The sequence below is a fragment of the Salmo salar genome, chromosome 10, assembly GCF_965601325.2.
Source record: "Salmo salar chromosome 10, fSalSal1, whole genome shotgun sequence".
NCBI classification, from domain to species: domain Eukaryota; kingdom Metazoa; phylum Chordata; class Actinopteri; order Salmoniformes; family Salmonidae; genus Salmo; species Salmo salar.
Genome location: NC_138300.1, coordinates 81,734,569 through 81,758,448, shown reverse-complemented (window position 1 = coordinate 81,758,448; position 23,880 = coordinate 81,734,569). Strand labels below are relative to the sequence as shown.

Genomic DNA, 23,880 nt, shown 5'->3' with positions numbered 1-23,880 from the left:
TCATGTCAATGCCTTGCATTGAGTTTGAAGGGGCGGGAGAAAGACACATGGCTCGGCTCTTTCCCCTGGCATCCTTGCGCATTTTGTACCAGATCACCGCAAATTTGGGATGTACTAGAAATCGATTTTATCATGCAGAAAAAACATGAAAATGACAAAATTATTGATAGAATGTATATGCTTTTTTTTCATACATTTTCACAGGATAGACACTTGCCGGCAAGGAGTCTGGATGTGAGGAATCACGGAAAGACAAATTGAGAGCCCTGGTATCAGAACAGCCAGACAGTCGACCTCCTCCCTCCTTCCAGACAGGTCTCCAGCACTCCAGCTGTCTGCTCCCCCAGGGGGCCAATCCTCCCTGCATGCCACACAGGGCTCACCAAAGCGCTGCTCTACTCGGGAATCAATCACCACCTTCCATCTGTCTATAGAAAAACGTCTAGTGCCATCTGGTAATTGAGCCCTAAACACTCGAGACACAAAGGCTTCCTATACGAGTCCTGTGTAGAATGTACTGTATCCATCTGATTTACATAATGTAGGTCTATCTAAATCTGTTGTTGTAGATATACACAATGGTACGTTGTGTTGATGTGTGTACCCTTTGTACATTTATTTTTACTTATAACATTTACAAGAAAAGAGGCTTTGGAATGATGGCTCACACAGCATTTTTTATAAATTGTAAAAGCAATCCTTAATTTTTTACACTGCATTTACGTTTTGAAAACATTACGAATTCCCGTTTAATTCATTTAGTGTTTTTTGGAGTTACAAAAAATGTCCAACATATACAGTATTACAAAGGATAGACTTGTTTCCGACTTGTCTTTTTACATTGTACTGTATTTACAATTCTTTTTTACATTCTGCATGAGTCTCTTTCTGTATTGTTTTGAGCGAGTCAGTCATAGAGCAGTTGAGTACAGTTTGTGTAATCAAAACAGAAACACTTTGAAACAGCTTGAAAAGAAACATGCTAACAAAGGTAAACAGTGGTAAGAGTTAACATGGAATATATGCATGACTAGATACTGATTTGACTGGATTAGAAACCGCGGTTGTAGACGTCAACACCTCCCTAAAAACGTTTTTTAAACAACTCAGATAGGAATCCACTGAAAACGCCACAGACACATCTTGCAAGTCCCAAGTTCTGACATCATTAGTGACTGTATGGGTTTATCTTTAGAGCATCAGTGTCATCAGTAGAGGTCCTACGTGAGGTGGAATGCCTATTAATGTAGCTCCTGACTGATCATCCAGCAGACATTGTCAGCCCACTGTATAGAATAAAGAATATACATACTACATCACTGAAGTGCATCAAGCATTTAAATAGATGCTAGTTCCATCCTCTGATCCATAAAAGGGAAAAAGGTGGGAACCCAAAACACTGTACATCCTTCATACTGTATCTGAACAGAAATTGATTCAGGTCAACGCCATAAATGGTTAGTTTGCAGAGTATCGGTTCAAGCAAAGTGTAAATACCAGACTGCACAACAACACAAGGATACAGGATAAAATACACTCTAACAGAGAAAACATTCTGTTCAACATCCGGCATGAGAATCAGTCACATAGCTCCCTGAGTTGTGTGACATAGGAACAGTAAACTACAAGTAAACATCATTTCAAAACGACAAAAAAAAACAGAGGGCAACAGTTTCATTCCAACATTCCAATGCATCTTGTGTTTCTCCTAAACACTTCCTAATACATGTATCTGATGTAACTCTAGCCTTTAAGGTCTGAATGTTCATTTGAGAGATACACACTTGTTGTAACTTGAACTTTTGATTAAATCAAGCATTTGTTTCAAGATAAAATGACACAACCATGTCTCAAGTAAATATTCTGCCCTCACAACATTCAGTAAACCATTTATACTTATGTCATATTCATGTAATATATGACAGATAGGGGAGTTTCCCCTAATACAGGGATGGGCAACTAGCAACTCTCCTTTTGAACGCCCTTTGATCAAATATGTTTATTTTTTTGGGGGGGGGGGGGACTCAGTGGGGGTCTCAACTTACTGTTGAGAGTTAAAATAGTAAAATACACATGGTGCAATTTAAGAAATTTGGTTGTGCATCAACAGTTTTTATCTTGTTATTTCAGAGTCAGTAAATTAGCCAACGACAGCTAAATTAGCTGGCTGCTAAACTATATAAACTTATTATGGTCGAATTATCATCAGTGGGCCCCGATTGACTTTGTGAAATCAGTCAGTTATCATATTAAAAACTGCAAACTGTGTGGAATTGCAGCAAACTTGCTTTAGAACTGCAACATTTTCTCTACACCCCATAGCAAAATTTGTAGATTCTCAAAATGAACTCTAAACTTTTTTTTAAATCTCCGCTCTCGAGGGGGGGGACTAAAATGTTTGGTGTGTATGCGAGCGCAACTGTTGCCCATCCCTGCCATTATACAATGTTGAACAGAGCTAGACTAAGCCATACTAGTATGAAAACTAATGACATGACATTATTTAAGTAAAGAATGGCACCTGCACAGTACCTATGCAGTGTCATATTTCTAAAGTAAACAAGCTCGCAACACAGGATGATGCTGACATGTATTTGACATACAGAAAAAATGCACAGGTGAAACAGGGACAAGGGATTGGATCTCTTGTTTAAAACAAACCAAAAGCATGAGGTAGATGTTTCACTATTCTGTATCAAATGTAGGGTTGCAAAGCTACCAGTAATTTACCAAAGTTACCACAATCTTCAGTAATTTTGATAATTCACAGAAAATCTTTCACAATCTATCATAACTTTGGTAATTGATACTAGAACTGTAAAAAAATATATCATATAGTATTAATTTGTTTTATCTGTGTCCATATTGTGCAAGGGTTTCTAGTAGATAGATCTTATGGTTCAAGAGAAAATAGCCTAATTAATGAAAAAAAAGCATCTAATCAACAACATAATTTTTTTCAATTATAAACTGGGCGGTTGAGCCCTGAATGCTGACTGGCTGAACGCTGTGGTATATCAGACCGTATACCACGGGTATGATTAAAAATAAATATTTTCTCTTCTAATTACTTTGGTAACCAATTTATAATAGCAATAAGGCTCGGCAGTGCTTTGTGGTAGAGTATATGGCCAAAATACCATGGCTAAGGGCTGTATCCAGACACTCTGCTCTGCGTTGTGCTTAAGAACAGCCATTAGCTGTGGCATATTGGCCATATACCACATCCCCTTGGGTCTTATTGCTTAACTATACCATGGCATTGTTGAATACTTGTTTCTGATTGGCATTCTAGAGCATGCGTCATTTCCCTATAAAGGCACGGTATATCAACACCATAAAATTCAATGGCTATAGTTCACTCTTACATGTTTTGTTTGAGCTGCTTTTGAAAGCAAAAGTCGAATTGAAAACATTATTGGCATTGTTGAATTCGATTTTCATAATAGCAAGCTAGGACTGATGGTTTGGTTAGCTAAACAAACACGTCTGTTTGGTTATCACGGCAACTTGAACACATTTCTGGCAAATGTGTTAAAGTATAGCTATGGTATAAAACGGATAATCAACAACGGGGCTCTATGCGTTCTCTGGGAAATTATCCAACTCCATGGAAGGTCAGTTTACTCCGCTATCGCGTCTTGGAACACACCTTCCACGTTGTTCATTATTGTTTTGCATAGAACGCATAGCCCTTCGTTGATTATCCCTCTGCAACTCTTCCAACTGACTTTTTTTTCACAACTGACACCAGTTTGAAGCCAATAAATACATAGTAATTAAAATAAAAGTTTGTAAAATATTTTATAAAAATAAAGATATTTAATGCTGTAACCCTCATTAAACACCAATGGTATTCTCTAAATGTATATTTAGGATAATGTTTTTACAGCTTTCTCATTCTATACTTTATCTTATTCAATTATTTCATATATTGTACATGTGATAAAGCCACACAGAGGGCCAGAGATTATTACAGACCCCTGTGATAATCAGATGTACCCAAAATGGCCACTAAATGTCTTGTGATGGATAGGATAAAATCCTTGAAAGATACCAAAAAAACATAGAAAGTTCCCAGTAATATACATGCCGTTTGCAACCCTAATCGAGTGTGAAGATGTGTCCCTTCATATCCTTTAAGTAAATTCAGATTCAGGAGTACAGCAATGACAAAGAAAATACAAACCGATCAAAATGGAGAAAAGTTAAACAGTCACTGGCAATAAAACCAGTCTGACTTCATTCATTTTACACTTGGAGAGGAACACCCAAACCATGGTTCTGAAAGCCATAGTATGTTTGTGGTAGGATTGTACAGTCTAGGTCAGAAGAGTCAGTCATTTTGCTAGTCATATATATTTTTATTATTTCCTAGCTGTCAAAATGTGGTTAAAAAAAAAGTCCTCTATCCATCGTTTTTGGAATTTGATGCTCCCTGACTGTCTAGCTTTCATTTTGGTGATTATTAGCCAGTTGAACACAGTCAAGAAACTGTATAAAATGTAGGTCCATTATCATTTCTAAACATAAAACCGATTTTTACTAAAACCACCCTTAGGCCAGATTGTATGTTTGACACCCTTAGTCTAGGTCAGTGACTTGTGGATGGTTGACTTTAGTCAGAAAAGACACACGGAACATCATAGGAACAAAACAGGTTCCATAACGTATACTGTACACACAACTCAAACAGGGTATATAACTGAAATCTATATCTAAAATCCATTCATGTTTAAGCTTATTTACATGTTCATAATCAGTAATATATTAACAATAGCTCATCTAAATAGGCTAAAAACCAACACCATAAAGCACTGCACTTCGAAAGACGGTTCCTTTGCCCTTCATTTAAAATTGTCCTATGCGATATCCAAAAGAGTAGGATCACCTTTGTGAAAGCTATAGCCTTCCATTGTAACAGAAAATATTTGGCTATGCAGAAACCATAGCCTACTCAAAAGTTTAAAATACATGGCCCTTATAGGTCTTTGACTCCAGAATTGTCAATTTTTCATTTGCAGCACAGAAACAAAAGAAGAAACTGAAGGTACTGTATATTGTAACATCCTGAGAATTTCCTTTCACAAGAGAGAAGCACAATCACGCTACCCTGTACTGTACAACAACCAGGTGCCATTTTGCTTCCCCAGGAAAACAATCCAGGATTAAGCACTGTGTGAGCACCACGACATTGATTTAAGGAAAGGGGGGTTAGGATAGATGGGAGAGGGGGAGCAGCCTGTCTAGAGTCCCATGGTGGGTGGTTAGCTGGGCCTCAGCTAGGTCTGCCACTTGGGAGAGTGCCTAAAATTGCATCCCATACCCTATATACTGCACTACTTTCTATGGACTTGGCTAAAAGTAGTGCAGTGCACTATATAGGGAATAGGGTGCCATTTCGGACACAGCCTATGTCTTGAGTCCCATGGTAGGTGCTGGCGAGCTGGGCCTGGACTAGGTCTGCCGGTTTCCGTACATCAGAGGGATGATGTAGACGGAGATGTCATCTCCAGAGCCCAGCCGGTCGTTGGCTATCCTCCAGCCTCGGTCCTTCAGAACCCCCCGCGCCCTCATGACCAGGTCCTGAGCTGCCATCGTGTACCTGGAGCAAAATGGAAGAGACAAAGGACAGTATACAGAGACATAAAGCAGACAGCTAGTTGTGTTAATCTCCAGTGTGTGTACAAATAGCAAGAGAATAATGACATGACAACCTACCATTCAGAAAGTCTTTAAACGCTTCCACTAGCCACCTGAAGCGAACTTACTAATCCCCAAACTAAGAAAGCCTTGAAGGGGTAGGACATTTCGGAAACGATTTGAATGTTTTTCCTGTTTTGATTACTTAAATCAACCCCCATGCCATGGCATCCTCAAGAAAGGAATCTTTCCATTACTAGTCTCACAAGCTCTTCATCAACTTCAGAAAGTACTTATCCAAATGTTTAGAAAAGTGTGTAATTACGACAAGATAACAACGGTCATCCTCTCCAAATAAGAGCAGGGTGAGTGGAAGTTCAGGCTTGTGACTACAATATTTATCTCTCTATCTGACTGGGGGCAGCAGCTGTGCTACAGTAGAATGAACGCAACATGCCTATGCTGGTCATCAGGGTCACAGTTGGCCAGGAAGCAGGTGACTGCCTCGGCAACCTCCTGGTTGGAGAGAACGTCCCACAGCCCGTCTGTCCCCATCACCAGGACGTCATCCGCCCCGTGTTCGTACTGAGTCAGAGGGTAAACTTTGACCTGTGGATGGGCATAGAGGGAGGTAATGGTTATGTTATTCCAGAGAGAAGATCAGAGGCACATCCTGTCTGTAAATCATTTGTAACATGTCTCTACCACTATAAAATCAAAGTTTATTGGTCACGTACACAGTTCAGCAGATGATGTTGCGGGTCCAGCGAAATGCTTATGTTACTAGCTCCTAACAATGCAGTAAAATGTCACAGTACGCAATATTAAAACGTATACAAAAAAATTATCAAAATGTCAGAATAAATTCAATTAACAACTAAATAGCACTGTAACAGTAATCCAAATGCAATCTATACATATATACACATGATGTACTAAGAATAATATGTACAGCAGTAGATAGAGGGGGTTATGAATCCAGTGTAGAAATAAATATGCAGTGTGTACAAACAGTGTAACTAAAATGCAATGTACAGTAGTAGAAACATTAGAATGAGCTACAGTTGAAGAAGTCAGAAGTTTACAATACACCTTAGCCAAATACATTTAAACTCAGTTTTTCACAATTCCTGATAATTAATCCTAGTAAAAATTTAGTTGAGAACAAGTACTCATTTACAACTGCGACCTGGCCAAGATAAAGCAAAGCAGTGCGACACCAACAACAACAGAGTTACACATGGAATAAACAAACACACAGTCAATAACACAATAGGAAAAAAAGTATATGTACAGTGTGTGCAAATGAGGTAAGATAAGGGCAATAAATAGGCCATAGTGGCAAAATAATTACAATTTAGCAATTAAACACTTGAGTGATAGATGTGCAGAAGATGAATGGGCAAGTAGAGATACTGGGGTGCAAAAAACAGTATGGGGATGAGGTTGTTGGATGGGCTATTTACAGGTGCAGTGATCTGACAGCTGGTGCTTAAAGTTAGTGAAGGAGATATGAGTCTCCAGCATCAGTGATTTTTGTTCCAGTCATTTGTTCCAGTCATTGGCAGCAGAGAACTGGAAGGAAAGGCGGCCAAAGGAGGAATTGGCATTGGGGGTGACCAGTGAAATATACCTGCTGGAGCCCCTGCTACGGATTGGTGCTGCTATGGTGATCAATGAGCTGAGATAATGCGGGGCTTTACCTAGCAAAAGACAGGTCTGACTTAGGTCAGTTAGGATCACCACTTTATTTTAAGAATGTGAAATGTCAGAATAATAGTAGAGAGAAATATTTATTTCAGCTTTTATTTCTTTCATCACATTCCCAGTGGGTCAGAAGTTTACATACACTCAATTAGTATTTGGTAGCATTGCCTTTAAATTGTTTAACTTGGGTCAAACGTTTCGGGTAGCCTTCCACAAGCTTCCCACAATAAGTTGGGTGAATTTTGGCCAATTCCTCCTGACAGAGCTGGTGTAACTGAGTCAGGTTTACAGACCTCCTTGCTCGCACACGCTTTTTCAGTTCTGCCTACAAATTATCTATAGGATTGAGGTCAGGACTCTGTGATGGCCACTCCAATACCTTGACTTTGATGTCCTTAAGCCATTTTCCCACAACTTTGGAAGTATGCTTGGGGTCATTGTCCATTTGGAAGACCCATTTGCAACTGATGTCTTGAGATGTTGCTTCAATATATCCACATAATTTTTCTACCTCATGATGCCATCTATTTTATGAAGTGCACCAGTCCCTCCTGCAGCAAAGCACTCCGCACAACATGATGCTGCCACCCCCCTGCTTCATGGTTGGGATGATGTTCTTCGGCTTGCAAGCATCCCCCTTTTTCCTCCAAACATAACAATGGTCATTATAGCCAAACAGTTCTATTTTTGTTTCATCAGACCAGAGGACATTTCTCCAAAAAGTATGATCTTTGTCTCCATGTGTAGTTGCAAACCGTAGTCTGGCTTTTTTTATGGCGGTATTGGAGCAGGGGTTTCTTCCTTACTAAGCGGCCTTTCAGGTTATGTCGATATAGGACTCGTTTTACTGTGGATATAGATACTTTTGTACCTGTTTCCTCCAGCATCGTCACAAGGTCCTTTGCTGTTGTTCTGGGATTGATTTGCACTGATTTGCACTACGTTCATCTCTAGGTGACAGAACGCGACTCCTTCCAGAGCGGTATGACGGCTGCGTGGTCCCATGGTGTTTATACTTGTGTACTATTGTTTGTACAGATGAACGTGGTACCTTCAGGCGTTTGGTTGCTCCCAAGGATGATCCAGACTTGTGGAGGTCTACAATTATTTTTCTGAGGTCTTGGTTTATTTCTTTTGATTTTCCCATGATGTCAAGCAAAGATGCACTGAGTTTGAAGGTAGGCCTTGAAATACATCCACAGGTACACCTCCAATTGACTCAAATGATGTCAATTAGCCTAGCAGAAGCTTCTAAAGCCATGACATAATTTTCTGGAATTTTCCAAGCTGTTTAAAGGCACAGTCAACTTAGTGTATGCAAACTTCTGACCCACTGGAATTGTGATACAGTGAATTATAAGTGAAATAATCTGTCTGTAAACAATTGTTGAAAAATGACTTGTGTCATGCACACAGTAGATGTTCTAACTGACTTGCCAAAACTATAGTTTGTTAACAAGAAATGTGTGGAGTGGTTGAAAAACGAGTTTTAATGACTCCAACTTAAGTGTATGTAAACTTCGAAAACACATTTACTGGAAGGACTAACTGAATTTTGGCAAAATCTGTTTTTTTATGTCCACATTTTCCAAAAACTCAAGATTCAATGATGTCTGCAGAAAAAATGGGATGTCAGCTATGACATGGCACAACAACTTTGAAAAAATATATTTTGGTTATTGAACTACAATAAATGAAGTGGATGCTACTCTACACACTGACTATTATTTTAATGAGCTCTGCCCCCAAACAAGATCAAATTTGGTTGGTCCAGACCAAATCTGAACCATTCATAGACGTCTAAGTTTCACAAGTTTGGACATCAAAGTACAGCACAGTAGAGCTCAGTAGAGTACAGTAGAGTACAATATAGTGTACTCAACTCATGTGCTCTACTGTACAGTACTACCCTCTACTGCGCTGTCTAAACTTGTGAACCCAAATGTGGTTTGTCGCTACTATGATTTCCCATTGTAGCCATTTCAATTGCATGAATTTTGGGAAATTCCATTACAGATTTGGTAAAGGAATTGAGTTTTAAATCACTTAATAATTCATAAACAAAATTGATATGTCTACCTTTACTTATTACTTCTGTGAACTTTCATTTTCCTCCCTCATGAGGATGAGACATTTGAAAAAAATCTTAAAGATATGCAGGTTTTTGGTAAAATAATTTCAAACATTTCTCCAAAACTAAATATAAGTTAATATTAGTTGGCAGGAGTCTTCAAACATTTTTAGGATGTTTTGATGCATTTCTAATACCTTAAGACTTTTCTAGTACCGGTAGATGTTTTCTAAAACCCATTTTCCATCTGTTTGACCAGAAATCAAAGCCTTTGCTTATTCCGAATCTTCAGGATGGAAAATGGTTGAAAAAAGTATATATGCCTTCATTTCTCACAAATATAGACTCTTAGCTTTCATTTGACACCCAATTTGAGATGCTCCTATGAACTTCACGTTGGTGCTCGTGGGTCCTTTTACATGGAAATGACCATATGGTCTTCCTTTCCTTGAGCTTGATCTCATCTTTTATGATAAGACAGCTAGCGCCTGCAGGTTCCACAAAGAGGTCTTCTAACTGTATAGATCAGTGTTACTGTGCCCGTTACCTCTGCTACAGCACACTCTTTATGTATCTTCTGGAAAATATGGCGCTGACAGAGAGGGCTGCCTTGCTTCTAGTCCTTAGGAAACTTTGCAGTATTTCGTTTTTTGATGTATACATTGTTAGCCCAGAAAATCTTAAGTGTTATTACATACAGCCAGGAAGAACCATTGGATATCAGAGCGATGTCAACTTACCAGCACTACGACCAGGAATACGACTTTCCCGAAGCGGATCTTTTCTCCGAACCACGCAGGGCATTTGAACTGATTCCAGAGGCTGACCCAAAACAACGCCGCCGAAGAAGAGGCAGACGGAGTGGTCATCTGGCCAGACTTCGGAGGCGCGCACGCTACCCACTGCTTCCAAGTACATTACTCGCTAATATCCAGTCTCCAGATAACAAGGTCAACGAAATTAAGGCAAGGGTTGCTTTCCAGAGAGACATCAGGGATTGTAGCATACTCTGTTTCACGGAAACATGGCTCTCTCGGGATATGCTGTCGGAGTCGGTACAGCCACCTTGATTCTTTGTGCATCTCGCCGACAGGAATAAACAGTAGGGCGGGGGTGTATGTTTCATGATTAATGTCTCATGGTGTAATTGTAACAACATACAGGAACTCAAGTCCTTTTGTTCATCTGACCTAGAATTCCTCACAATCAAATGCCGACCATATTATTTCCCAAGGGAATTCTCCTCGGTTATTGTCACAACCGTGTACATCCCCCCTCAAGCCGATACCACGACGGCCCTCAAGGAACTTCACTGGACTTTATGCAATCTGGAAACTATATATCCTGAGGCTGCATTTATTGTAGCTGGGGATTTTAACAAAGCAAATTTGAGAACAAGACTAACTCAATTCTATCAGCATACTGACTGTAGCACTTGCACTTGTAAAACACTGGATCACTGATACTCTAACTTACGCAATACATACAAGACCCTTCCCCGCCCTCCTTTCGGAAAATCTGAAAACGACTCCATTTTGCACCTCCCTTCCTATAGGTAGAAACTCAAACAGGATGTACCTGTGCTAAGGACTATTCAACGCAGGTCTGACCAATCGGAATCCACACTTAAAGACTGTTTTGATCACGTGGACTGGGAAATGTTCCCGGATAGCCTCAGAGATTAATATTGACATATACGCTGATTCGGTGAGTGAGTTTATAAGGAAGTGTATTGGATTATTAAAACGTACCCTAACCAGAAACCGTGGATAGATGGCAGCATTAGTGCAAAACTGAAAGCGCAAACCACCACATTTAACTATGGAAAGGTGACTGGGAATATGGCCGAATACAAACAGTGTAGTTATTCCCCCCCGCAAGGCAATCAAACAAGCAAAATGTCAGTATAGAGACAAAGTGGAGTCACAATTCAACGGCTCAGACATGAGACGCATGCGGCAGGGTCTACAGACAATCATGGACTACAAAAGGATAACCAACCTCGTCACGGAACCTACGTCTTGCTTCCAGACAAACTAAACACCTTCTTTGCACGCTTTGAGAATAATACAGTGCCACCCGATGCGGCCCGCTACCAAGGACTGTGGGCTCTCCTTCTCCGTGGCAGACGTGAGTAAGACATTTAAACGTGTTAAACCTCGCAAGGCTGCCGGCCCAGACAGCATCCCTAGCCGCGTCCTCAGAGCATGCGCAGACCAGCTGGCTGGTGTGTTTACAGACATATTAAATCGCTCCCTATCACAGTCTGCTGTCCGCACATGCTTCAAGTTGGCAACCATTGTTCCTGTACCCAAGAAGGAAAAGGTTACTGAACTAAATTACTATCACCCCGTAGCACTCACTTCTGTCATCATGAAGTACTTTGAGAGACTAGTCAAGGATCATATCATCTCTACGTAACCGGTCACCCTAGACCCACTTCAATTTGCTTACCGCCCCAGTACTGTAGATCCACAGATGATGCAGTCACAATCACACTGCACGATCCCATCTGGACAAGAAGAATACCTATGTAAGAATGCTGTTCATTGACTAAAGCTCAGCATTCAACACCATAGTACACACCAAGCTGTCCATTAAGCTTGAGGCCCTGGCTCTCAACCCCGCCCTGTGCAATTGGATCATGGACTTCCTGACGGGCCGCTCTCAGGTGGTGAAGGTAGGAAACAACACCTCCACTTCATTGATCCTCAACACTGGGACCCCCCCACAAGGGTGCGTGCTCAGCCCCCTCCTGTACTTCCTGTTCACCCATGACTGCCTGGCCATGCACGCCTCCAACTCAATCATCAAGTTTGCAGACGACACAACAGTAGTGGGCTTGATTACCAACAACGACGAGACAGCCTACAGGGAGGTGAGCTCACTCTGAGTGTGGTGTCAGGAAAACAACCTCTAACTCAACGTCAACAAAACAAAGGAGATGATCGTGGGCTTCAGGAAACAGCAGAGGGAGCACCACATCGACAGGACAGCAGTGGAGAAGGTGGAATGTTAAGTTCCTCGGCGTACACGTCACGACAAACTGAAATGGTCCACACAGACAGTGTGGTGAATAAGGCGCAACTGCGCCTCTTCAACCTCAGGAGGCTGAAGAAATTTGGCTTGTCACCTAAAACCCTCAAACTTTTAAATACACAATTGAGAGCATCCTGTCGGGCTGTATCACCGCCTGGTACAGCAACTGCACCGCCCACAATCGCAAGGCTGTCCAGAGGGTGGTTCAGTCTGCACAACGCATCACCGGGGGCACACTACCTGCCCTCTAGGACACCTACAGCACCCCATGTCACAGGAAGGCCAAAAAGATCATCAAGGACAACAACCACCTGAGCCACTGCCTGTTCACCCCGCTACCATCCAGAAGGTGAGGTCAGTACAGGTGCATCAAAGCTGGGACCGAGAGACTGAAAAACAGTTTCTATCTCGAGGCCATCAGACTGTTAAACAGCCATCACTAACACAGAGAGGCTGCAGCCTACATACAGACTTGAAATCATTGGCCAATTTAATAAATGGATTCACTAATCACTTTAATAATGGCACTTTAATAATGTTTATGTATCTTGCATCACTCATCTCATATGTATATACTGTATTTTATACCATCTATTGCATCTTGCCTATGCCGCTCTGTCATTGCTCATCCATATATTAATATGGATATATTCTTATTCCATTCCTTTACTTAGATTGTGTATTAGGTAGTTGTGGAATTGTTAGATATTGCTGCAGTGTTGGAAGCAGAAGCATTTTGCTACACTCGCAATAAGATTTGCTAACCATGTGTATGTGACCAATAAAATGTGATTTGATCTGGTATAATAAAAAGGCATCCTGCTGCATGTCACACTCCGAGAGCACCAAGTAATGCCCCTGGCTTTGGTCTCCGGACAAAGTGCCATGGTTTTGATGTATTGTTGTATCCATGTGCTGGTAGAGGGAGTACTGTAATGGCAATGACCAAGGGCATTTTGCTATGTTGTTACTCCATAAGAGGCACGTCCTTCACCTCACAAATAGAGTACGAGTCAGTCAATGAACAAACACTGCATGATGACAGTGTTGTAAAAGTGGTTGTGAAAGAATCAAAGACTTATCGCTAATGTATCAATGGTCATCCGTGACGTTGTTGACCTTATGATCACAAGTCAAAAAGCTATCGGCAGAAAAAGAATGCCTCTGTCTGACTGGAATAACAACCAGTGGGAGAAACAATAAAGAATCTATTTCACAATATACAAGAGAGACTCTGACATTGAGATGCCTTACTGTAAAACAATGATGACACTCCCACTAACCGCATCTTACTTTTGACCTACAAGCACCACTGTTTGAAAATATGATCAACAGGAAATGCCTTGAACTTGGGTTCACTGAGTCTGAAACTGCAGAAACCACTGATGACCGGATTCCATAGCAATTTACAACCTCCATCTTATATACAGTGCATTCCGAATATTCAGAGCCCTTTACTTTTTCCACATGTTGTTATGTTATAGCCTTATGCTAAAATTGATTAAACCCCCCCCCCCCCCCAATCATCAATCTACACCAATAACCCATAATGACAAAGCAAAAACAGGTTTAGAAATTTTAGCAAATGTATAAAAAATATAATATATCCCAGAAATATCACATTTATGTAAGTATTCAGACCCTTTACTCAGTACTTTGTTGAAGCACCTTTGGCAGCGATTACAGCCTTGAGTTTTCTTGGGTATGATGCTACAAGCTTGGCACACCTGTATATGGGGAGTTTCTCTCATTATTCTTTGCAGATCCTCTCAAGCTCTGTCAGATTGGATGGGGAGCGTCGCTGCACAACTATTTTCAGGTCTCTCCAGAGATGTTCGATCAGGTTTCAAGTCCGGGCTCTGGCTAGGCCACTCAAGGACATTCAGAGACTTGCTTCGAAACCACTCCTGCGTTGTCTTGGATGTGTGCTTAGGGTCGTTGTCCTGTTGGAAGGATAACCTTCGCCCCAGTCTGAAGTCCTGAGCGCTCTGGAGCAGGTTTTTCCATTAAGGATCTCTCTATACTTTGCTCGGTTCATCTTTCCCCTCCATGCTGACTAGTCTCCCAGTCCCTGCCGCTTAAAAACATCCCCACAGCATGATGCTGCCACCACCATGCTTCACCGTAGTGATGGTGCCAGGTCTCCTCCAGACGTGATACTAGGCATTCAGTCCAAAGAGTTCAATCTTGGTTTCATCAGACCAGAGAATCTTCTCATGGTCAGAGTCTTTGGGTGCATTTTGGCAAATTCCAAGCAGGCTGTCATGTGCGTTTTACTGAGGAGTGGCTTCCATCTGGCCACTCTACCATAAAGGCCTGATTGGTGAAGTGCTGCAGAGATGGTTGTCCTTGTGGAAGTTTCTCCCATCTCCACAGAGGAACTCCGGAGCTCTGTCAGAGTGACCATCGGCTTCTTGGTCACCTCCCTGACCAATACCCTTCTCCCACGATTGCCAAACTGAGCAAAGGCGGCCAGCTCTAGGAAGAATTTTGGTGGTTCCAAAGAATGATGGAGGCCACTATGTTCTTGAAGACCTTCAATGCTGTAGAAATGTTTTGGTACCCTTCCCCAGAACTGTGCCTCAAAACAATCCTGTCTCAGAGGCCAGTTGGTGTTTTTATTCGGAAAAAAAAAAAAAAAAAGTGAAATTTTAATTGTTGCACATAAGAAACTGTAAAAAAAAAATTAAGAAATCAGCTCCAAGTTATTTTAATTTAAGAAATCTGTTCCCAAGTTCTCCCATAAGAGAGACACACGACGTGACCGTATTCAAATGTAAGCAAGGTTTGAAATGGTTATGTTTTAGTCAAACTGTTTGGGCTTTTTGTGGTCAATTTGCAGTCTACAAATGATTTGTAATTATGTTCCAGCCCCCCGACCAGCTGGCTGAATCTAGTTTATGATTCCTGATATAGAATAGTGAATAGGGTGCCCTTTGGAACACAGACGCAGTTTCCTGTCATTTGATCATGAAGGTCTGATGCACTGTTATGGCACTATTATGCTCTCCAGGTTATTGATAGACAGGAAATAGAGAATAAGTAGTACCGTACTCTACCTCCGGGCAGCAGGACAAAAAGGGCTTGATGTAGATGTTGGAGTCATGCACTTTGAGCTCGTGGTCTCCCAGGCCCCTGGTGACCCCGATGGTAGCCAACACACGTGCCTGTGGAGGGATGAGACCATCAAAGAGAGGAACTATAAACATCACCTCCCTCTGACCCTATGATCCTCACTCCCCGACTCTGTTTTGGCAACAAGTATTATTTCAAACCAACGTTTGGGTTAATTTGATCCATTGAAGTCCTTTGATCTGTGTGGACCTCAGGGTCAGAGTCAATTCTACCGGTTTTTCAATTCTGTCTGTCAACTTCATGGGAGAGGGAATTTAAATTCCAACCATGAATTGAAAGAATCCTCTTTGAAAAAAATCTCCCTATTAAATACATGGAATGAATTTCAATTCACTGCTAGAATCGACTGAGTTGAAATTCTATTTACCCTGGCCCAGATGAACACTACTCCCCGCTGTCATTTAGGGAAACATTTAAACTGGACCAATGATGGCCTCATGACTTTAATAATGATGACCCCCAATGATATCTCCCTGGAGACTGCTCTATGCTACAAGATACAGGACTACAAATCGTATCTTCATAAAACACACACACACCCTAGAGGTTAGAGAGGCGAGTCAGCAACCGGAAGGTTGCCAGTTCGAATCCCGGGAAGTGAGCTGACAACCAGAGGGTTGCTGGTATCTAATCCTAGATGCCATTGCCTGCTGTTGTGCCCTTGAGCAAGGTACTTAACCACCCGCAACAACAGCTCCCTGGGCACCCAGCGTGGCAGCCCTCCACACCTCTCCAAAAAAAACTGTGTGTGTGTGTTTAGAAGGGGTTGGGTTAAAATTGGAAATAAAATTACAGCTGGATCTTGTGTGCAATTAACCTATAAAGTAATTTTAATCTTCACACACAAACACCATTTAAAAAAATAAAGGCAAATAAACAAGCACCATTGCATAATCCAAGTTGCCACCTCGAATGCAATGGAAGTGATTGTTCATTGTACAATGAAGCAAAGCACAACATGTTCCGGTTCTGTGAATCCTTAATGATCTCTCTCCTCTCTACCTAGTCTGAGACACCGACGTTGACTACGGTCTCCTTCATTTGTACACTGTGTGAAATTCCTTTTGATTCCTACTGTCTGCACATATCGCCTCTGCCTCTGAAAAGGGCTAGCTGCTTGGAGCTGGGGAGCAGTGCTAATTGTATAAGGAGCCATGTGAGGAGGAGAGAGAGAGGAAAAGGAAAGAGAGGAGGGAAGACAGAGGGGGCGAAAGAGTATAAAGGGGGCGAGGGGAGAGAGAGGAGAGAGGGGGGGCGAGGAGGCAGTCGTACAGTCAGTTGGGCTGAACTGGGATCAGTATGCAGTGCAGATGCCGCAACAAGAGCGAGATGAGAGAGAGGGAGGAGGAGAAAAAGAGGAAGAGTCTAAGGGGTAAAGACAGAGATAAAGCTCCTCGGGCGGTGGAGAAACATCCTGGGATTAATTGTTGAGCGTAGGTACGGCCCCGACAGGCTGTGCCGGTCTTTGAAGTGCGGTGGTGTTTCTCCAGCACAACCCAATCCTCTCCCCTATCACTCTATATCGCTCTCCCCCTCACTTCAAAAGGAAGGACTCAGCTTGGCCTTCACTTGATGTCGTGGGCACAGCCGACTGTGATAGGAGGCTTACTGTGGTGTGGTAACAGACTGCACTTGGGTGACATCTGCCTGGTCCTCATCTAACGACACAGCCGACTACTGCCTGCATGTCAGATGAGTTGCAGAGGCCCTAATATGCAGGGTAGCATACGCTGATAACCAGACTTTGGCTTTGCATCTCAGGAACCACATTAACATGATATAGGCTAGCAATCTTATTGTGTGATCAGTGATACTGTTATAAAGATGGTCTGGAATGCCACCACAGTTAGCCTTCCTGCAGACAAAGACTGCTCCTTCCTCCACAGAGTGACAGTGGGCTGACTAATGGTGCCTTGGTGGAGCTGTGATTACAGCTCCTCAAAACAAGGCCGTGGGAGTAGCCCCGTCAACAGGCTGGGTCCGGGGCGGCTGGGTCCGAGGCTAACGGGTGAGAGCAGTCTTACCTTCTTCCCTTCGCCATAGATTAGGGGAAACTTCAGGTCGTCGTCCTCAATGGTTTTATATGCCCTGCACACAGGAGAGGAGAGAAGACTAATGTTTTTGTTTGTTTTATGGCAGCCAGGCAGGGAGGCAGGCAGAGGGTTCGTATGCAGTGTGCTATGGAGATACACCGCCTCATAGCCTCCCTCAGGGCCTGCAGCCTAGACGAGTAAGGAGACAGAGATAGGAAGAAAGGATCAGAGGAAAAAAAAACACACAGACAATACAGAAAAGGAGCGACGGATGGATTACTTAGCATATTTTTCTAGTTGATATTGTGAAAATATCCCCTTGTGACAAAATGGTAATTGTCAATGAATGTATGAGATGAGGTGTTACCGTTTCAGATTGTTTTGGTGTGTGTGTGTGTGTGTGTGTGTGTGTGTGTGTGTGTGTGTGTATATATATATATTCTCATTCTGTGGGAGTTGATGAAGGTGCTACGGAAAGGTCCCAACATTCACATATAGTACATTAAATGTTAAAAAGTCCATACTGTCTCCAATGTACTTGTGAGTCATGAACACGACACTTACTTCCCATCATTTTTTCCACCTTCCTTGCTTAGCAGCAGTTATGACCATATCGAAAATAACCACCCGATTGCCACGAATATCACACCGTTATACTGACTAAAATGATTCTGAGTTTCCTACTCTAAATTCACACCTGCGTGTTAATGTGAAAAACACCGGCTTGGTAATGGAAGCAGTCTCTCCATACCTTGTCAGATGCATTTCAGCTGTGCTGGTGTAGAGAGAAGAGGGTTAGACAAGACTGGAATGGTTTTTGGATTACAGGTTCCACTCGGGGAGGGGAGACCATATGTTTCCACCCTGGGCCAGCAAGTCTCACACACTCAGCACTTTCTGCAGAGTGCAGAGCTAGAGCCAGGTTATCCAAATCATCCATTTGGCATTACATGAACTCTGCATGTAAGGCTGTGCACAGAAATGCTGTCATGCGCTTTAGCCCTTTAATCTATGGTCCTTTATGACTCTGCTGAACTAAAACTAGAATAGAGAATAACTATTATAGTATCATACTGTAGTTCTTTTCATTCAAACAAAATTTTACCTGAATAAAATGCCTAATAATTAAAGAAAAACAGTGTAATTTTGAATTCTGTACAGTTAGCGTGGGAGAAGTGGAAAAATTATTGTTGTCCATCAATAGAGAGAAACCACATGGTATTGACAACTTAGATGGAAAACTACTGAGGATGGTAGTGGACTATATTGTCACTCCTGTTCGTCATATCTTTAATCTGAGCCTCGAGAAAAGTGATTGTCCTCAGACCTGGGGGGAAGCTAAAGTTATTCTGTTACCCAAGAAAGGTAAAGTGCTCTTTACTGGTTCTAACAGCCAACCAATCAGTTTGCTGTTGGGACCAGATACAATGCTATTTCTCTGTGAACAAATTAAACAGACTTTCAGCATGATTATAGAGAAGGGCACTCAACATGTACTGCACTGACACAAATGACTGATGATTGGCTGAAACAAATTGATAAGAATATTGCGGGAGCTGTATTGTTAGACTTTAGTGCAGCATTTGATGTTATTGACCTTCATCTGTTATTGGTAAAACGTACACTACCATGCAAAAGTTTGGGGTCACTTAGAAATGTCCTTGTTTTTGAAAGAAAAGCACATTTTTCGTCCATTAAAATAACATCAAATTTATCAAAAATACAGTGTAGACACTGTTAATGTTGTAAATGACTATTGTAGCTGGAAACAGATTATTTGTAATGGAATATCTACTTAGATGAACATAGGCCCATTATCAGTAACCATCACTCCGGTGTTCCAATGGCACGTTGTGTTAGCTAATCCAAGTTTATCATTTTAAAAGGCTAACTGATTAGAAAACCATTTTGCAATTATGTTATCACAGTTGAAAACTGTTGTCCTGATTAAAGAAGCAATAAAACTGTACTTCTTTAGACTAGTTGTGTATCAGGAAAATTAGCATTTGTGGGTTTGATTACAGGCTCAAAATGGCCAGAAACAAAGATCTTACTTCTGAAACTCATCAGTCTATTCTTGTTCTGAGAAATGAAGGCTATTCCATGTGAGAAATTGCCAAGAAACTGAATATCTCATACAACGCTGTGTACTACTCCCTTCACAGACCAGCGCAAACTGTCTCTAACCAGAATAGAAAGAGGAGTGGGAGGCCCCGGGGGCACAACTGAGCAAGAGGACAGGTACATTAGCGTGTCTAGTTTGAGAAACAGACACCTCACAAGTCCTCAACTGGCAGCTTCATTAAATAGTACCCGCAAAACACCAGTCTCAACAGTGAAGAGGCGACTCCGGGATGCTGGCCTTCTAGGCAAAGTTGCAAAGAAAAAGCCATATCTCAGACTGGCCAATAAAATGAAAAGATTAAGATGGGCAAAAGAACACAGACACTGGACAGAGGAAGATTGGAAAAAAAGTGTTATGGACAGACGAATCCAAGTTTGAGGTGTTCGGATCACAAAGAAGAACATTCGTGAGACGCAGAAAAAATGAAAGATGCTGGAGGAGTGCTTGACGCCATCTGTCAAGCATGGTGGAGGCAATGTGATGGTCTGGGGGTGCTTTGGTGGTGGTAAAGTGGGAGATTTGTACAGGGTAAAAGGGATCTTGAAGAAGGAAGGCTATCACTCCATTTTGCAATGCTATGCCACGCCCTGTGGACGGCGCTTAATTGGAGCTAATTTCCTCTTACAACAGGACAATGACTCAAAGCATAGCTTTAAACTATGCAAGAACTATTTAGGGAAGAAGCAGTCAGCTGATATTCTGTCTATAATGGAGTGGCCAGCTGTCACCGGATCTCAACCCTATTGAGCTGTTGTGGGAGCAGCTTGACCGTATGGTACGTAAGAAGTGCCCATCAAGCCAATCCAACTTGTGGGAGGTGCGTCAGGAAGCATGGGGTGAAATCTCTTTAGATGACCTCAACAAATTGACAACTAGAATGCCAGAGGTCTGCAAGGCTGGAATTGCTGCAAATGGAGGATTCTTTGACGAAAGCAAAGTTTGAAGGACACAATTATTATTTCAATGAAAAATCATTATTTATAACCTTGTCAATGTCTTGACTATATTTCCTATTCATTTTGCATCTCATTTCATGTATGTTTTCATGGAAAGCAAGGACATTTCTAAGTGACCACAAACTTTTGAATGGTAGTGTGTGTTAAGGCTTTACATCCTCTCCCAACACCATGGGTTGAGCGCTATCTATCCAAAGCAACAGAGGGTTTTCTTTAATGGAAGCTTCTCTAATGTAAAGTGTCCCAATCCTATCTATAGGCTAATCACGCTATCCTAAGGGGCCCCCGTGTTGAGGGTCAGCGTGGCGGATGTGTTGTTGCCTACCCTCACCACCTGGGGGCATCCCGTCAGGACATCCAGGATCCAGTTGCAGAGGGAGGTGTTCAGTCCCAGGTTCCTTAGCTTAGTGATGAGCTTGGAGGACACTATGCTGTAGTTAACGAACAACATTCTCACATAGGTGTTCCCTTTGTCCAGGTGGGAAAGGGCAGTGTGGAGTGCAATAAACATTGCGTCATCTGTGGATCTGTTGGGGGCGATATGCGAATTGGAGTGGGTCCGGGATGATGGTGTTGATGTGAGCCGTGACCAGCTTTTCAAAGCATCTCATGGCTACAGATGTGAGTGCTACGCAGCGATAGTCATTTAGACAGGTTACCGTGGTGTTCTGTAGCACAGGGACTATGGAGGTCTGCTTGAACCATTACAGAATGGGTCAGGGAGAGGTTGAAAATGACACACAGTGAAGTTAGTGTTTAGCGTGAACTCCCCCCGTCTCGGAGCTCGGTCTATCTCTGTCTTGCTGGAGATAAAGCATCTGTGACAACGTGACATGCACACAATCCTATTCTAATATCTGCTCCCACTCACACCTCTGGGACCGTCAGGAACAACACTTTAGTTGCTGCAAACAGCACCAGACATTCACGGGCTCATTTTCCGGACAAAGACACAGTTTGGCGTCAAAACGTTGTCTGACTAACCAACGCCCGGAGCATATACCAGTGTGTGGATTTATTTTCTGTCTGTCATTGTTAGTTAAAGTAGACTATTGTTTTATTCATAGGATTTTTTACAACCACCACAGTGTGGTGTGTGACTGAGGGAGGGGAGGTAAGGTGGTGGGTGTAGCTGCTTGTCTGTATGCTCTCTGCTCTGCTGATGATGAGAGATGGGCAGGAGTGCAGTGATCTCAACTCTTATGAGCGGGCAGGGCCACACTCAGTGCAGAGGTGTGAGAGAGACATTAGCTCTACGTGCTTAGAATCCTAACCACACACAATTTCTTACCTGGGCCACGCCAATCGTCGGTTGAAGGTGTTTTTTAGGACGCTAAAGGCGCGTTACGGGTACGGGGGTGGTAAGATAGAAAGGGGTGTTGTCCCTGATACTAGGTGTCTAGCAGCCTGATCATCATGCTACTTTTTGGTAGTAAGTGAACAGGCATATATTACGGTAAGTATAATTTAAACTTGTATCTCATTATGGTAAGTGGTGAAATAAGTACAGCTAGTTATAATTGTAATGGCTTAGCAAATTTCAAAAAAAGACAAAATCAGTCTTTACATGGCTAAAAGGGAAGGAATATAATGTATATTGTTTAAAGGACATTCACTCTACAATTACAGATGAAGTTGTATGGGAAAAAGGACTGAACACATTAGAACAAGTGGATGTATGTAGGCTTACAAATCCAGACTTTCCACTAGATGTTGGAACATTGCTATGGGGACTTGCTTCCATTCAGCCACAAGAGCATTAGTGAGATCGGGCACTGATGTTGGGCGATTAGACCTGGCTCGCAGTCGGAGTTCCAATTGATCCCAAAGGTGTTTGATGGGGTTGAGTTCAGGGCTCTGTGCAGGCCAGTCAAGTTCTTCCACACCGATCTCGACATACCATTTCTGTATGGACCTCGCTTTGTGCCCGGGGGCATTGTCATGCTAAAACAGGAAAGGGCCTTCCCAAACTGTTGCCACAAAGTTGGAAGCACAGAAATGTCTAGAATGTCATTGATGTAGCGTTAAGATTTCCCTTCAATGGAACTAAGGGGCCTAGCCCGAACCCAGGCCATTATTCCTCCTCCACTAAACTTTACAGTTGTCACTATTGGCACTATTGAGGCAAGTAGCGTTCTCCTGTTATCCGCCAAACCCAGATTTGTCCGTCGGACTGCTAGATGGTAAAGATTGATTCATCACTCCAGAGAACGTATTTCCACTGCTCCAGGGTCCAATGACAGCGAGCTTTACGCCACTCCAGCCGACACTTGGCATTGCACATGGTGATCTTAGGCTTGTGTGCGGCTGCTCGGCCATGGAAACCCATTTCATTAAGCTCCCGACGAACAATTCTTGTGCGGATGTTGCAAACAGGAACAAATTATTTTTATGCGCTACAACACTCAGCGGGACCGTTCTGTGAGTTTGTATGGCTTACCACTTTGCGGCTGAGCAGTTGTTGCTCCTAGATGTTTCCACTTCACAATAACAGCACTTACAGTTGACCGGGGCAGCTCTAGCAGGGCAGAAAGTTGACAAACTTACTTGTTGGAAAGGTGGCATTCTATGACGGTGCCACGTTGAAAGTCACTGAGCCCTTCAGTAAGGCCATTCTACTGCCAATGTTTGTCTATAGACATTGCATGGCTTTGTGCTCGATTTTATCTCTGCGGGTGTGACCGAATCCACTAATTTGAAGGGGAGTCCACATACTTTTGTATATATAGTGTACATGGAGAAGGCTTAATCAAGCTAGTGGTCTTGATTACTTTCTCGTATCATTTGCACTGGCACCAAAAGTAAAATAAGTTTTGATAGCGGTCAGAATGCAGTCGGACCATCAAATAATTGGCATCCACATTACTTTTACAGACTTTCCACGTGGGTGCAGATATTGACAACATGTTTTTAACCAAGACAAAGGATTTTATGTAGAGGTCGACCGATTAATCGAAATGGCCGATTAATTGGGGCCGATTTCAAGTTTTCATAACAATCGTAAATCGGTATTTTTGGACGCCGATTTGGCCGATTTCTTTTTTCTTTTTTTACACCTTTATTTAACTAGGCAAGTCAGTTAAAAACACATTCTTATTTTCAATGACGGCCTAGGAACGGTGGGTTAACTGCCTTGTTCAGGGGCAGAACGACAGATTTTTACCTTGTCAG

General features: G+C 42.3%; 1 protein-coding gene across 2 annotated transcripts in view; it reads right to left on the bottom strand.

The window, feature by feature from the left end:
* Positions 1–657: 657 nt before the first annotated feature.
* LOC106560995 (protein phosphatase 1H) overlaps positions 658–23,880 on the bottom strand; it is a 63,626-nt gene continuing 40,403 nt past the window's right edge. The window contains exons 7-10 of one of the 2 annotated variants that reach the window (XM_014124510.3): positions 17,620–17,683; positions 15,520–15,627; positions 6,101–6,252; positions 658–5,605 (exon numbers count right to left, since the gene is read on the bottom strand). In XM_014124510.3, coding sequence (XP_013979985.1) covers positions 5,458–5,605; positions 6,101–6,252; positions 15,520–15,627; positions 17,620–17,683 — 472 coding nt within the window. In that variant the 3' untranslated portion in view covers positions 658–5,457. Of the gene's footprint in view, positions 5,606–5,721; positions 6,253–15,519; positions 15,628–17,619; positions 17,684–23,880 lie in introns of both variants that reach the window. The other variant, XR_006757001.2, reaches the window with a different exon arrangement.